General features: G+C 49.3%; 1 protein-coding gene across 4 annotated transcripts in view; it reads right to left on the bottom strand.

The window, feature by feature from the left end:
- PPP3CC (protein phosphatase 3 catalytic subunit gamma) overlaps nt 1-15,489 on the bottom strand; it is a 42,260-nt gene that overhangs the window by 20,678 nt on the left and 6,093 nt on the right. For all 4 annotated transcript variants that reach the window (XR_008440829.1, XM_054000696.1, XM_054000697.1 and 1 more), the window contains exons 2-3: nt 5,179-5,376; nt 4,819-4,943 (exon numbers count right to left, since the gene is read on the bottom strand). Coding sequence is in view for 3 of the 4 variants with exons in the window: in XM_054000696.1 (XP_053856671.1) it covers nt 4,819-4,943; nt 5,179-5,376 (323 nt within the window). In the remaining variant the exon portion in view is untranslated. The remainder of the gene's footprint in view (nt 1-4,818; nt 4,944-5,178; nt 5,377-15,489) is intronic.

The raw sequence follows: 15,489 nt of genomic DNA, 5'->3' as shown, positions 1-15,489 counted from the left end.
CACTTTCCAAGGATGTGGGGACTGCCAGGTACCAGGAGGACACGGAGTAAAGGACACAGAAGAGCCCTCGAGGGCTCCAGAGGGGCTGGAATGAGGAATGAAGGAGTTTCTACACTTGCATGCCTCGGATGTTTCCTGGTGTTTTGCAGGGATCCCTTTCCCAGCCTTTCCCAGGAATTGATTACTGCCTGTTTGCAATAGCCAAGGAGCAAATGCAGGCAGTCACAGCTTTTTGGGTTTAAATAATCTTAAATAGTCTCCTTCTCTCCTTATTCTGCTTCTTGGTGTGAAGCCCAAAGCCAAGGGTTTGATCCACTTGGAAAGGGAAAGCTCAGCAGGACACAGGGAGGGAATTCCAAGAGGAATTGAGACTTGCAAACAAAAAATGCAAGAGGGATTGGTGCCAAACCTGCCCCCACCATGACCTCTCTCACCATTCCCAAAACCTGGCATTTGTAAGGAAGTTTTACACACGGAGCCTGCCAGAGTGGGAACAGAGGCAGAACTCCCCAGTCCAGCCCACAAATCCACCTTCACCCCCACTTTACAGAGCTGACTGGATCTCTTTAATATTATTCTGGATAAAAAGTGCATTAAATCAAGATTAACATATAATTCCATAATTAGACAGCAATCACATGTCCCATGATAATTGGATTGGTAGAACTGGCCTGGGAAAGGTGCATGCCATTATCACACCACTTTTCCTGATAAATTTCCTCTTTTCCATGGATTCTGTTCCTGGTCGTAACAATTCACTTTCTAATTTAACAAAATCATTCTATTCATTGTATTCCAGCTTCATGGACTGGGATGGCCCTTCCCTACAACGAGCACAGACCTCTCTTGTGCCATTCTGGGATTTGGGACTAAAAGCTCAATGAAAGGAGCATTTTCCCCACTGGGAATCCTTCAGCATCTCCCAATGGGGGAGTTCATCCCAATTTCCGTGCTGCCTGTCAGCCCTGCACTCTGGAGCTGGGATCTGTGGCCAGTCAGTCTCGCTGTCACAGCAGGTTTGGGACAGCAAAGCCTCCCCAGAGTCCCCTTCCAGCAGCATTCCAGCTTTCACACGGTTCTCCCCCTCCCCTCTCAATTCTTTTCTTTAAAAAAAAAAAACAAAAAAACATCAACCAATCCACTCTCCGTGGCCTCATTATACTGGGAATTCATGTTTTTAAATGAGAATTTCCCTAAGTCTGAGGCCCAGCAAGAATCTGTTGAATGATTTGTTGCCGACATCCAGCTGAGCTGATGATCTGAGAGGTTTGGGAGGGGCTGGGGTTTGAAAGGTTTTGTCTGAGCCACAAATTCCTCCTCATACCTGGACAACCAAACACCTGGAGCCACAGGGAATGCCTGGAAGGGAAATCTGGCCCTTACACCTCCTTGGCCCCCACTCTGGCATCGTTTCCTGCAATTAAACCATCCCCTCCTATTTCATTCCGTTAAAAGGTCACGGTTATGGAATCCTGGAATATCCTGAGCTGGAAGGAATCCACAGGGATTCCATGGCCTGGCTGTGCCCAGGACACCCCCAGCTGCTTGGATCATCTCCCCTTGGATGCCCAGCTTGGTGTGGTGACTCAGGAGGCTGCTGCTGCTGTTGCTCCCCACCCTCCCAGAGGTCACACCACAGGGAAAACCTGGATGTTTTTCCATCTGGGATACTTCAAACCTGCTGCTGTTTTACTACAGAAAGCAGATTTTGCACACCCAGGTGGGAATCTCTCCCAGCACAGTGCAGTAGGTGGAAGGGAGAGGCACATGGGAATGAAAACTTCCAGATTCTGCCTCATCCTGATCTTTGGAGTGTTTGCTGTGCCCATCAGAGCCCACCCTGGGCTGTGGGATCAGAGGGATTCTCCAGGGGGAATCTGTGGCATTCCTGCTGCAGCACGTGGGAAAGGGAAGGAGGAGAGGAAAAAGCAGCAGGAAATAAAAGATAAAACATATTTTTTGCCCCACCACCTCAGTTCTCCAGGGCTATACATCATCTTGGAATTCTTCCATATTATCACAGGCAGAGAGGACAAGGGGGATTTGAACTAAAAGGGGATTTAGATGGAATATTGGGAAGAATTCCTTCCCTGTGAGGATGGGGGTGGCACAGGTTACCCAGAGGAGCTGGGAGAAACCTCCTCATCCCTGGAAACGTCCAAGGCCAAGTTGGACAGGGCTTGGAGCAACCTGGGATAGTGGAACGTGTGAAACAGGATGGGTTTTCCAACCCCACGTTCTTTCCAACCCCAACCATTCCACGATTCTGTCATGATCCCAACATGGAGAGATCAGGGTGCTGATCCCCAGCACTTCTGGAGATCTGAGAGTAAAATCTCCGTGTCAGATCAATCCTGGGCTAAGAGCAGAGAGTGGGAGCAGAACTTTTCCACCCTGGATCTACACGATCCATAAACAGACACAGGGCCCAACACCTCTCACTTGAAGGCTCCAAAAAAAAAAAAAAAAAAATCCAAAAAATATCCAGCTTTTCTTTCAGAAGGAGCTGCTGTTCTGGAATATAATCCCTTTTCCAGGTGAACACTGCAAACCCAGCTGAGCAGTGGGATGTGTCCTTCCCCTTCCTCCCTGGGGGGCTCCTCCTGCCAGCACCACCCCAAATCCCACAGATCCCACCAGCCCCAGCCCCACCTCTGCCTCATCCGTCCCCGCTCCCCCGGAAGCTGCTCCTCGTCACACCTTGGCTCCCTGTCAGGATTCCAGAGCGTGGGGCTGGAAAGGAGCCAGGGGCTGCTGGAGCTCAAGCTGTCAGCCCAGCTCTCCCTAAATCCTCTGCAGAATCCTTCAAAGAACCTCTTGCACTCATCCCTGACAGTTCCTCCCCAAAAATTTTCACTGGGGAAGATTCCTCTGCAGAGCCAGCGGCTCAGCTGCTCCTGCAGCCTCTTTTTTTCCAAGAGAAATCACTCCCTCTGTTATTCCAGCTGATTTCTGCCACATTTCAGGCCCCTGCTCCCCCAAAAGCCTTTCCTTACGTTGCTTCCAAGTGGGATAAGTGCTCCACTTCCACTCGGGCCTGCCTCTGTGAATCCAGATGGCTGCAATCCCTTGGGATTTGTGGCATTTGCTAAGAGCTGTCCCTTCCTGTCCCATCCCAGATCTCCACCGAGCCAGCAGCAGCCACGGGGCTCCACTCAATCCTTTGTCCTCCCACTTTCTTGGGCATGGAATCCCAGGGAGCTGCAAAGCCCTGTCACAGCCCAGGTGGCTTCAGCTCCTCTCTCCTGACCCCATTCCAGGGTTTTCAGAGGGAAGCAGTGACTCAGGCACGTGGCCCTTTCTCCTCCTGCTCCGTCCTGAATCCTGCAGCTTTTCCAACATTTGCTTCCCACTGCCTGGTGGGATCCTGTTGCCTGCAACAGCACCATCAACTGTCCCTCTTCTGTCCCTGAGTGACAGCTCCAAGTGACAATAAAACCACCCCAGAAGGCAGAGGTTAGGCATTAACCCCATCTCTGCCACTTCACCGTCGCTGCGTGAGGATCCAAAGATTGGGACATCATTTTCCTGCCCAAAAATCACACTGTGAGTTAGCAACATTGCCTTCATCCCACGCAGAACTCCACTGGAGGGTAAATCCAGCATGAGAGATCTGGGTTTGGTGTTTGGGCTGATTCTGAGCTGGATTTGAACTCATGCTGGGCTGTATTTTACTGATTTTGAGCTGGTTATAAGTGATTTTAGCTGCATTTTACTGAGCTGCATTTGAACTGATTCTGAATTGGATTTTACGGATTTGGAGCTGCATTTTACTGATTCTGAGCTGTATTTAATTGATTTTGAGTTGCATTTTAACTATTCTGAGCGATATTAAACTGATTTGGTGCTGTATTTAACTGAATCTGAGTTGCACTTAATTGATTCTGAGCTGCATTTGAACTTATTCTGAATTGAATTTTACTGATTTTGAGCTGCATTTCACTGATTCTGACCTGAATTTGAACTAATTTTGAGCTGGTTATAAGTGATTTTAGCTGCATTTTACTGAGCTGCATTTGAACTGATTCTGAATTGGATTTTTACTGATTTGGAGCTGCATTTTACTGATTCTGAGCTGTATTTAATTGATTTTGAGTTGCATTTTAACTATTCTGAGCGATATTAAACTGATTTGGTGCTGTATTTAACTGAATCTGAGTTGCACTTAATTGATTCTGAGCTGCATTTGAACTTATTCTGAATTGAATTTTACTGATTTTGAGCTGCATTTCACTGATTCTGACCTGAATTTGAACTAATTTTGAGCTGGTTTTAACTGATTTTAGCTGCATTTTACTGAGCTGCATTTGAACTCATTCTGAGTTGAATTTTACTGATTTTGAGCTGTATTTTACTTATTTTGAGCTGTATTTTACTGATTCTGAGCTGTATTTTACTGATTCTGAGCTGCATTTGAACTGATTCTGAGCTGATTTTGAACTGATTCTGAGCTGATTTTGAACTGATTTTGAGCTGAATTTGAACTGATTTTAGCTGCTTGTTACTGAGCTGCATTTGAACTGATTCTGAGTTGAATTTTACTGATTTTGAGCTGCATTTTACTGATTCTGAGCTGGTTTTAACTGATTCTGAGCTGTGTTTTACTGATTGTGAGCTGTGTTTTACTGATTCTGAGCTGAATTTGAACTGATTCTGAGCAGAATTTGAACTGATTCTGAGCTGTGTTTTACTGATTCTGAGCTGAATTTGAACTGATTTTGAGCTGGTTTTAACTGATTCTGAGCTGCATTTTAACTGAGGTTCAACACTTTGGGTCCCTTTAGCCCCAGCACCCCCAAGCTCCACTTCCTTGGTCACCTCTATACTGAAGTAGCCTCTGTCCACGTAGTCGCCCAGGAAGAGGTAGCGGGTGTTATTGGGTGATCCTCCCACTTCAAACAGCTTCATCAGGTCAAAGAACTGCCCGTGGATGTCACCACACACTGGGGGAGGAAGAACAGCACAAAAGAAGGACAGAATTACCATGCTAAGAAAAGCAAGGTCACGACAGCAGCGAGGAGCAGAGCGCGGCGCGCTCCGAGCCAGCAACGGCAAAACCCTCTCTACAGAGAGCTCAGCAGAGTTAAAAAATCTTGTGGGTGGAAGGAACGGGGCAAAAAAAAAAAAAAAAAAAACCTATCCAGGTTGTTATTCAGGATTCCAGCCCTGAGCTCTGACCTGTGATTGGAGCCTCCACCTCGATCATGGTCTTCTCGTGCCTCAGGATGGCGGCGCCGTCGTTGATGATTTTCAGCGCCGCGTCCTCCTCCAGCCGCCCTTCCTTCACCAAGTGGCTCTTGAGGACGTCGAGCCTCGGTTTCCCATCCTCAAACACCTCCTTCAGAGTGAGCCGCTGCGTGGGAGGGAATGGGACAGCTGGAAAGGCAAGGGAAGGGAAGGAGTCAGCAACGCGGCGCTGTTCGGGGAGAGGGAACGTCAGGCTTTGCTTCCAAGCCTCGAGCTGACACCCAGAAATGGAATTTCCACTGAAATGATGCTCTCAAACAGTGAGAGAAGAGCTGAGCTGCCAGAGCTGCTGGATTCACCCCTCAGCTTGGTTAAAATCCCTCTTGGTGCAGCCTAAAGGCCACCTGTACCTGTCCTAGAGCTGCCTCCCAATCCCAAGGGGACAGTCGGCGCTCGAAGCTAGAACAGATTCCATGGAAATGTCAGCAAAACCAGGAAAAGCAGGAACCAGCGAGCCAGGTAGGAGCACCAACATGTACAATTTTTCTTTATCAGGAAACCACGTGCCCCTAAAAGGCAGAATTTGCTTTTCTTCACCACAATACCTCAAAAAGCTTCACCCCCCCCAAAAAGCAGAATTTGCTCCTCTCTGCCCAGATACCTCAAAAAGCTTCACCCCAAAAAAGCAGAATTTGCTCCTCTCTGCCCAGATACCTCAAAAAGCTTCACCCCAAAAAAGCAGAATTTGCTCTTCTTCACCCCAATATCTCAAAAAGCTTCACCCCCCAAAAAGCAGAATTTGCTCCTCTGAGCCCCGATACCTCAAAAAGCTTCACCCCAAAAAAGCAGAATTTGCTCTTCTTTACCACAATACCTCAAAAAGCTTCACCCCCCAAAAAGCAGAATTTGCTCCTCTCTGCCCCGATACCTCAAAAAGCTTCACTTCAAGCTTAGAAATTGGAAATCTTGATGGAATCCAATATTTAAGGTAAGTTAAGGCCTCAGCTATTTGCAGCATGTTCCTTAGTTTTTAAACTCTGGATGGAAAACACTGCATCAAAACTTGCTACTATTGTTATTATTATTACTTTTATTATCATCATCATGATTATTTTATGGTAGGGAATGGGATGGTGTGGGAGAAGGTGACCTCTAGCAGAAATGAAGTAAAAAAAACAGAACAAAAAACCCCAGAGTTTTCAGTAAAAATCTGAATTCCTCATCTCCCTTCTCCCAGGCCTGGTTAATTTAAAAAAGATGGGAGCATGCATGACCCTGGTGTAATATTTAATGGCTGTACAGTGTCTTGAATTAAAATTAATTCCAGGAAAGAGGCCTGGATGTTTGGGAAGGACTGGGAATAAACCCTGTGCAACAGCCCCAAGTGCATGGCCTGGCTGCCAGCAGCTCCTGTGATCCATGGAGTGATGGGAATCTTATCCCAGGGATCCTCTCAGATCCTCCATTTCCTCCCAAAATCAGCAAAAGCAGGATTTTCTCACCCTCTGGGGTCAGCCCTTTCAGCATCCCCTGGCCATGGTGGGGCCAGAACGAGTCCAGCCAAGCGATGCCGCAGCTGGGATGAGGAGGAGATGCTGGGATGGGGTTTGCTTTGGAATGCTCCACCCAGAGCTCCAAGAAAAGCCTCTTATCCCAGTGCAGATCCCACAGGGAGCTGGCATCACCCTCCCAGCCTGGGGGACAAGGCACAAACCTCCCCCAAAAAGTGCTAAAAGCTCTGCAGGATGCGGGTAGCTGGACACAGCATCTCACCCTTGCCTGGCATCCCCCAAAATATCCCAAAATCTGGAAGGCACCGGGTCTTTCACGGGGATTTTAGCGATGGTGGTGCCAGTCTGTGTCTGAGTAAGCACCTCCAAAAGCCTCTGTGAGCAAGGAACCCACCCACTGCATGGTGAACCATCTTTCCATCATTTCCACTTCTCCCCAGAGCGTGTGGTGGTGCAAGGCAGGTTCACACCCACAGCAAAACACCTGGGATGCAAAACAAACCCCTGTCCTCATCCATCACCCAGCAAAGAGTGCTGAGGCCACAGCTTGAGGGCTGTGTCCACTTCTGGGAGCCTCACTGAGGGGCTGGAGTGAATCCAGGGCAGGGAACAGAGCTGGGGAGGGGCTGGAAAAGGGGCTCAGCCTGGAGGAAAAGGGATCAGGAGGGACCTTGTGGCTCTGCACAACTCCTGACAGGAGGAGACAGCCGGGGGGATTTGGGATCTTATCCCAGGGAACAGGGACAGGAGGAGAGGGAACGGTCTCAGGCTGGGCCAGGTTAGACATCAGCAGGAATTTGTTCCTGGAAAGGGCTGTTAAATATAGGAAGGGATTGCCCAGGGAGGTTTGGAGTCCTCATCCCCGGGGGTGTCCAAGGAACACCTGGAAGTGGCATTCAGCACTCTGGGCTGGTGACAAGGTGGGGACAGGGCACAGCTTGGACCTGGTGATCCTGGAGCTCTCCTCCAACCTGAACGAGCCCATGACACACTAAAATATGTTGAATTTTCCAGGCTAGAGCTGGCCAAATAACACAGGGAGAACAGCGGTGCCACTGCTCCCTTTTAAATGCAAATCCAGCAGCAATTTACCCTGAAAACCCCCAAGAGGAAAGGCAAGGAGGCGGCACAAGAGATTCTTTACAGCTGAACATCAATTTTCAAATCACAGGAACTGCAGGAGTGGCTCTAATGAAAGGGGAGCTGGTGCCTGCAACGAGGTGGCCCCGCTTTCATCGATCCCTTTGGAAGTTGTGCTCAGTGTCCCACGTGCCTGGAACGCTCCAGAGCCTTCCCCACCAAGCTGACAATTAAACCAGACCTGCTTAAACCAACAGGGGCTGGAGCAGGGCTTTTTCTGCATCCACTGCTCAGTTCTGCTCCAAAAGGAAAAAAAAAAAAGAAAGACTTCTCTGGAGATGGATGAAAAAATCATTTTGCAAGATTCTTCCCCTCTGGGTCTCTGCAGGGTTGGCAGTGCTGCAGGAGGAAATGAGGGAAGATGTGGGGCTGGCACCAACAGGATCAGCTGGGATGAGCGAGGGCAAAAGGAGCTGGGTGGAAGTGCAAGTCCAGGACTTGAACGAGGGATTTTTTGGGACACTGAGAGGCTGGAAAACGATTTGTAAGTGCTACAAACCTTGTGGTTGTTCTGCTCTGAAGGGAGCCAGGGAGCACGTGGAGGGCAAAGGATTTACAAGGAAGAGAGCAGAGAAATAGAATCTATTCACCTCCATATCCCCCAGCACGGCCAACACCTCTGGAGCCACACCAAGGAAGTGAGAAGCTCCAGAAGTGGGGTTGGAGAGCTCAGCAAAGATGGGATGTGACCCCAGGACAGCACTGCCCATCCAGAGATCCACGGGGAAACTCCTGGCTCTGCCCTTTCCTGGTAGCCCCGGCGAGCAAAGTTATGCAAGATCAAATCTGAGGCTTCAGCCAAGAACTTTTATGTAAGTTCCCTCCTTGGCTCTGCACAGCTCCACTCCCACAAGGAGCTGGGCACGACCAGGAACTGGCTCCTCCTTGGATCTACCAGGATTTCAGCCACCCCACTTTAATTAAATATCTCATTTTATCCTTATCCACGCTCCATTCTCCTGGACAGGAGGAAGAGGATGTTCCTGCAGCCAGGCTGGGCTCTCTGACAGCGGGAACAGCCCTCAGAGCAAACTGACCTGGAATTTTGTACCTCCAGGGCATTGAGAAGGGTGGAGAGACTCACCCAGTTCCTGCTCCTATCTGAGAAATTAGGAGATAACTCCTTATCTCACAAAAAAAAAAAAAAAATCAGAGTAATGCAATGGCTTGGGATGGAAGGACCTTCCACTACCCCGGGCTGCTCCAAGCCCTGTCCAGCTTTCCAGGGACACTTCCAGGGATCCAGAGCAGCTTCTCTGGGAATTCCATCCCAGCCCCTCCCCACCCTCACAGGGAATTCCTTCTCTACATCCACCCTAAATTTCCCCTCTTTCAGCTCAAATCCATTGCTCCTGTCACTGCAATTCCATGGTTGGTCCTGGAATGCCCAGGCAGTGCACACACAGCGGGTTAAGCTTGTCCTCACAGCCAGCTCCCAAATAATTAATGAAAATTATGGAGAAACCACTCATAACATTCCAAGAATTAAACCCTGTGACCTCTGTGCCACCTTCCCTCCGCACACAAACCCGAGTGTTGCACCCAGTCTTGTTTGAACAGTGAAATCTGCAGGTTTGGGGGTTTAGAATTCCTCCAAGAGCATCCAAACCCACTGCCAGGAAAAGGCAATTCCTGCTCCACCAAGAGGACACGTGCTGAGGGCCAATCCACAACAAAAAGACACAAAAGCAAGCGAAGTTTGAGGTGGGAAATGGATTAAAAGGTCAGGTGAATCTAAGGGAAAATGAAAAGGAAATTAAAAGGAAAATCAAAGGGATCTCATTGCTGGACTCCAGGGCAAAATTCCATTTCCGGCCAAATTAACACGGATTTTATCTGCCAGGCCAGAGCAAGGGGGTATTTGCAATGCTCTGAGTGGATAGTTAAGGATGGGAGAATTTAGGAAAAATCTGCTTTTCCATCAGCAGCGCTCATCCCTCAGTGCCAGAAGAAAACCCCACAGGAAAAAATCCCATTCCTCCCTACCTCCATCCTTAAAATGCACTTTAAAATTCAGCTTCATCAGGGGCTGCCCCATCCCCACCTCCAGACAGAGGCAGTGCCACGGAAGAGAAAACAAAGTGATCCACAAATGATTGTTTATATATCCCAGAGTCCCTTGGCTGGCTGGACGGAGCAGCTGAGGCGGATTCATGACTGAAAAAGGAGCAGGAGCTCCGTGCCTGGAGTGGCAGCGCTGGCCAAACGCTGCTCCCGAGGTCTGCAGGGAAAAGGGATCCCCTCAATCCCCCTCTCAAGGAAAAGAATCCCCCAGGGATTGGAAATTCACAAAAACAAACTCCAGAGAGGTTTCCCTGCAGCTCCTGATGCACATCTGGGAGCAGATCCAAACAAACCCTGCTCGCTCCTCAGCACGGAGCAGATGGTGAGAGATGCACTTTGCAGCAAAAAAAAAAAAAAGCACATTTTGGGGCAAAACCGAGGATTTGGACACCGAGGAAGCCGGATGGGCTGGCAAAGGTAGAAACATTCCCAGGAAAAGTCCACCAGGAGCCACCCAAAGCCTTGTGAAAGGGAGAAGAAGCTGCCTCCAGGGCTGAGCTGGGCACAGCACGAGCAGCAGGGCGGGGTTTTTTTTTCTCCTCTTTCCTAATTTCCAAACAGCCCAACGTTATTTTTATCCCATATTTTATTCCCATTCACACCTAACCTACATTCATCTATTCAAAGTTGAGTCTAGGGCTCACACAGAGCTGGCTCGGAGGGAATAATGTGGAGGAATCCAGCACAGAAAGGCCACAGAACTGGCATTTTTTTGCTGGGAAAAAGGTGGATTTTCAGCTTTTGGAGTCATTAACAGGGAACAAACCCTTGGAGGCAGGGGATGGATGTCACTGTCACTCCAGCAGTGCTCCAGCCACCCTGCTTTTCCTGCTGCTCCATCCCAGATCCAGGCCAAAAAGGACAGGCTGGATTTCAGCAGCTGGGTGATGCTGGAATCCCAGAATTATCCAGCTTGGAAAAGCCCTCCAAGGTCATCAATTCCAATCTGTGACCAATCCCCAGCTCAGAGCACTGTGTTAGTCCCAAGCATTCCTTGGAAACCTCCAGGGATGGGAATTCCACCACCTCCCAATGCCTGACTGCCCTATTTCTCAGCAACCACCCCATTTTCTATGGAATAATATTTCTTTTTCCCAAAATGATTAAACCACATGAATTTCTGGTCGTTAAACACAAAATTGTCTTTGCTTTAAGAATTCCCATCCTGGTTTCAGGGAGGATTTTTCTCCCCTGAGGTGTCCTGATATGAGAACCTGCAGAACCAGGTGTGTGTGTGCTCGATATTCTGATTTTTCCAAGCTTGGATCAAACCCTGACAAATAATCTGTGTCATTTTCCAGGGCTGGCACAGGCAGCCTGACCCTGCCATGGCACAGAACTGTTCGTTCCAGCTGCAGGAGCTCTGTGGAAAAAAAAAAAAAAAATGGAGCTTCATCACTTCCCACCTGAGGAAATCATTAACTTCTCCCTTATTAAAATAAACATTAATGTCAAAGAAAAATCACCAAATAAAGTAAACACCTTCTTGTATAAAAGCAAGAGCCAGGAATTACTATTATTATATTATTATTGCCATTTCCATCTGTTTTCCCCCAAATTTTTGCATGTTCCAATCCTTCTTTTTTTGCTCTGTGTAAGGAACCTCCAGATTTCAGAAGCTCCAGAGACTCCCAAATAGAGGGGAAATAACAAAAATTCCAGAGTTCTGCTTCTCAGCCCTGGAAGTGCTGCAGGAAGACCACGAGATTTGGGGTTATCTGAATTCCTCTGGAACAGCAGCTCCTTTGAATGGATGGAGTTTATAACGTCCCAGTTTTATCCAGAACTCCTCGGAGCTGAATCCGACCTCCCAGTGCGCTTCTGGTTTGGAGAGCTGGCTCTGATCCTCACCTGGGGGCACGGATTCCTTTTTGTAGGACAACCAGAATTATCTCCTCACAATAACCCTAAAAATACCTGCATTGTACGAGCTGAATGAATGATTTCTTCGAAGGGGACAGTCACAGTCAGCCCAAACCAGAGGTGGGATGAAGCAACGGAGCCGTTCCCAGCAGCAAATCTGTCCCTGCCACATCAACTCCCAGGAGTAACACCCAAAATTTGAGGCCACGTTGGGAGAAGCTGGCAGGCCCCGAGGCTGAGCAGGAGCCAGGTGCATTTAAGGCTAAAAAAAGCAGGTGACAGCTCTGTGTATGGAAATGCAAACACAAACAGAGCACGGCCCCGGCCGCGCTCACAGCTCCCACAGAAAGTCGAGCCAAGAGGCCAAAAATCCACACAGACCTAAGGCCAGCCATGAATTTCTAAGGAAAGATCCCAGAATCACAGAATTTCAGAATGGTTTGGGTGGGAAGGGACCTTCTGGGAAAACCATTCCAGTGCCTCACCACCCTCAAAGGGCACTGAAACCTTACAGCTCCCTGAACTGTGCTCACAGCTCCCTAAAATCTTTGGGATAGCAGGTGATTATCCTGGTTCTGCTGGGAATTTGGCCAGTGAACAGCGAGGCCAGGACCAACCAAGGTGCCTTTGCTGAGGAGGATTCCCCAGCAGAGCTGAGGGCCAAGGTTTTGCCACGGCTGCTGATTCCAGAGGCGGCGGTGCCGGTCCCACGAGGTGGAGCTGGAACTCTGCTCCCGGTGGAGCTGGGCAGGATTAAACCCAGGAGGGTTTAATTAGAACAGAGGTGACTTAAGCCACACCAGGCACCAGCTCCCAGGCAGCAGAGCTGCTCACAAAGCTCTCCTGGCATGGCAGCCAGGGCTCTTCACACCCCACATCCTGCCCTGACTCCGGATCGAAGCTGAACCCGGACCTGCATCCGTGGTGTTGGTCTGGCTCCTGCTCCTGCCAAAGCTCCCTGTGGATCACAGACCCCAAAAATACTCTCAGTGAGCACCTTCAGCCTTCCTGAAGTGATAAAATCCACATTTGCTTGCAAGGCCCATCAAGTTTCCAGCTCAGATTTGGCTCCTAATGACCAGCACTGATGTGGATTTTCCTGGGATTGTCATTGAGCCACTCAGTCCAGAGCCGAGCCCTGTGCCAGGGATGTGGGCTCTGGACATCACCGAGTGCCAGCTCACCAAGCAGAGCCCAAAAACCTGCAATTCCAGCCTGGAAAACCTCTCTCTTTGACGCCCTCCATCTCTACAAACTTTCCAGAGGTTAAAAATCAATGTATTCCCAGAAAATCATCACTCAACAAACCCAGCGTCTCCCTCTCACCGGTGGGATTCCAGGGAGTCTCTGCAAAGACTGAGGAGAAAAGAAGGAGGAAAAGGAGAAAGAAAAAAGGAGGAGGAGGAAAAGGAGGAGGGGGAAAAAAAGAGGAGGGAAAAAGAAGGAAAAGGGAGGAGGAAAAGGAAAAGGAGGAGAGAAAAGGAAAAGGAGGAGAGAAAAGGAAAAGGAGGAGAGAAAAGGAAAAGGAGGAGAGAAAAGGAAAAGGAGGAGGGAAAAGGAAAAGGAGGAGGGAAAAGGAAAAGGAGGAGGGAAAAGGAAAAGGAAGAGGGAAAAGGAGGAGGGAAAAGGAAAAGGAAGGGGGAAAAGGAGGAGGGAAAAGGAAAAGGAGGAGGGAAAAGGAAAAGGAAAAGGAGGAGGGAAAAGGAGGAAGTTTAGAGCAAACAGCTGCAGCTACTTTAAAAAAAAAGTGAGCTCCCCAAAGGAGCAGGGAGGGGATTCCTAGATGTCAGCAGGCAGGGAAATTCACCACCTGTTTGCCAAGGTTCCAGCATGGCCACTAATAGATCATTAATGGAGGCACAGCGGGGGTTTTGTGGAAAAGGCAAATCCCGGGAATGTGAACCCGACCCTGCTGCGGCTCCCAAGGGGCTTCTGGATCCCCTTTCAGACCTGCTCTAAGCAAACACAACTTTGTGTCCTTCCAAGATCTCACTCCAGGGGACAGGCTGATCCACGTGGGAATCCTGGACAAAGCAACCCCCAGAAATATTCCTGCCAATGTTTGCAAAAGGTGGTCACAGAATGGATAAATGGGAAATGTGAGCACAAAATAATGAATTTTGACACAATCAGGGCCTTGGTTTCTCTTCTCTTCCCATCTCAGGCCTCAAACCCTCACCCTGGGTGGGATCCTCGCTGGATCCAACTGCTCTGGATAAAATATTCCTTGCAAGGTGCCTATTCCCAGGTTTGGGAATATCTCTACCCACACATCACCTCAGACCACATCGAGGTGCTGATGGTCCAAAGGGAGCTGCAAAGAATTCAAATCTTCCTGGTGGCCACCCTGGACATCAGCCAGAGTGGATGTTTTGCAAACCAAAAAGCAGCTCCCAAAAAAACTGGGATAAATCAGTCCCAATCCCGTGTCAGGGATGGAGCAGGATTAGAGGAGCCTCCAGCTACTGCTGAAGCAGCAATTCCAGCCTCTGTGCCCTGGTCACTCTTCCTCCAGGAAACCCTCGTGGTTATTTTTCCAAATCATCACCTTTGGGACAATATTCTGTTTGAGAAACCATTTTACCATGTCTTGCTATGTTCAGCAGCTGATAAAAGGGAATATTTTCTGGAGCAATCTAGGTTGACACTACTTCTTCCTGTTCTCCTGAAATTCACCCTGAACCACTTGGGAAACTCGTGCTGGGAAATTCTCCCCAGATCCTCCTTGGAGCAGGGAAAGTGCTTTAAACTCTTATTTTACAGGCCCACCATGCCAAAAGGAACTCCCAGGTGGAAGACTGGTGGAGAATTTTGGAGAAACAACCCCCCCTGAGCTCCTCAGGGAGGCTCCCAGTCAGAGGAGATCCCACTGCTCCTCATGCTCCCATCCAGCTCTGCTCCCTGGTGGAAACAGGAGATTCCAGAACCCCAGAAAGGTCTGGGTGGGAAGGGACCTTAAGGATCACCTCATCCCACCCTGATGCTCTCACCAGGCAGCAGCGAGGCTGGAAAATCAGAACAGCCTGGACAGCCCAACATTCCTCCTCCTGCCAGGAAAATCCTTAAAATCTGCACTGAGATTTCCTTTTTTTAGAGCACTCTCTGACACAGGAGCATCCATCCTCCATCCCCCACCTCACTCTGCCCCAGCCCATCACTCCCTCTGCCCCCAGCTTGCTGTCCTGAGGGCTTTTCCCAGGATATCTGCAGATTCCCCATCCCTGGAAGTGTCCAAGGCCAGGCTGGATGGGGCTTAGAGCAACGTGGGATAGTGAAAGGTGCAATGAGGTGAGCTTTAAGATCCTTTCCCAACCCAAAACCATTCCAGGATTCCACACCTGACCCGGCTCTCCTGTGCCACCTTTGGCTTTGGCAGGGCCATCCCAACCTCCAGGAGCCCCTGGGAAGCCAAGCCCTGCATTATGGGATAACGCTGATGCCTTTCTGTGGCCTGTTCCCTCACTCCTGCTGCTTAATGATGTCTGATTCCATTAGGATCCGAGCCATCCCCGTCCCATAAACACGGCCGCCGTCCCCTCGCCGTCCCCGGCGGGATCGGGCAGGGAATACCTGGAAAATGGGCCAAGCTGGAGCTGGGAAGGATCCCGGACAAATATAGATCCCCAAGGAGTATCTTTAGATTAGCAGGCAGCTCTGCCCCCACTGAGACCCCAGGATTTACCTAAATAGCTCCTTCAGCACAGCCCAGCGCTCAGAGCTATTT

The sequence above is a fragment of the Vidua macroura genome, chromosome 28 (genome assembly GCF_024509145.1).
Source record: "Vidua macroura isolate BioBank_ID:100142 chromosome 28, ASM2450914v1, whole genome shotgun sequence".
Taxonomy (NCBI): domain Eukaryota; kingdom Metazoa; phylum Chordata; class Aves; order Passeriformes; family Viduidae; genus Vidua; species Vidua macroura.
This window is presented reverse-complemented; position numbering and strand designations above follow the sequence as displayed.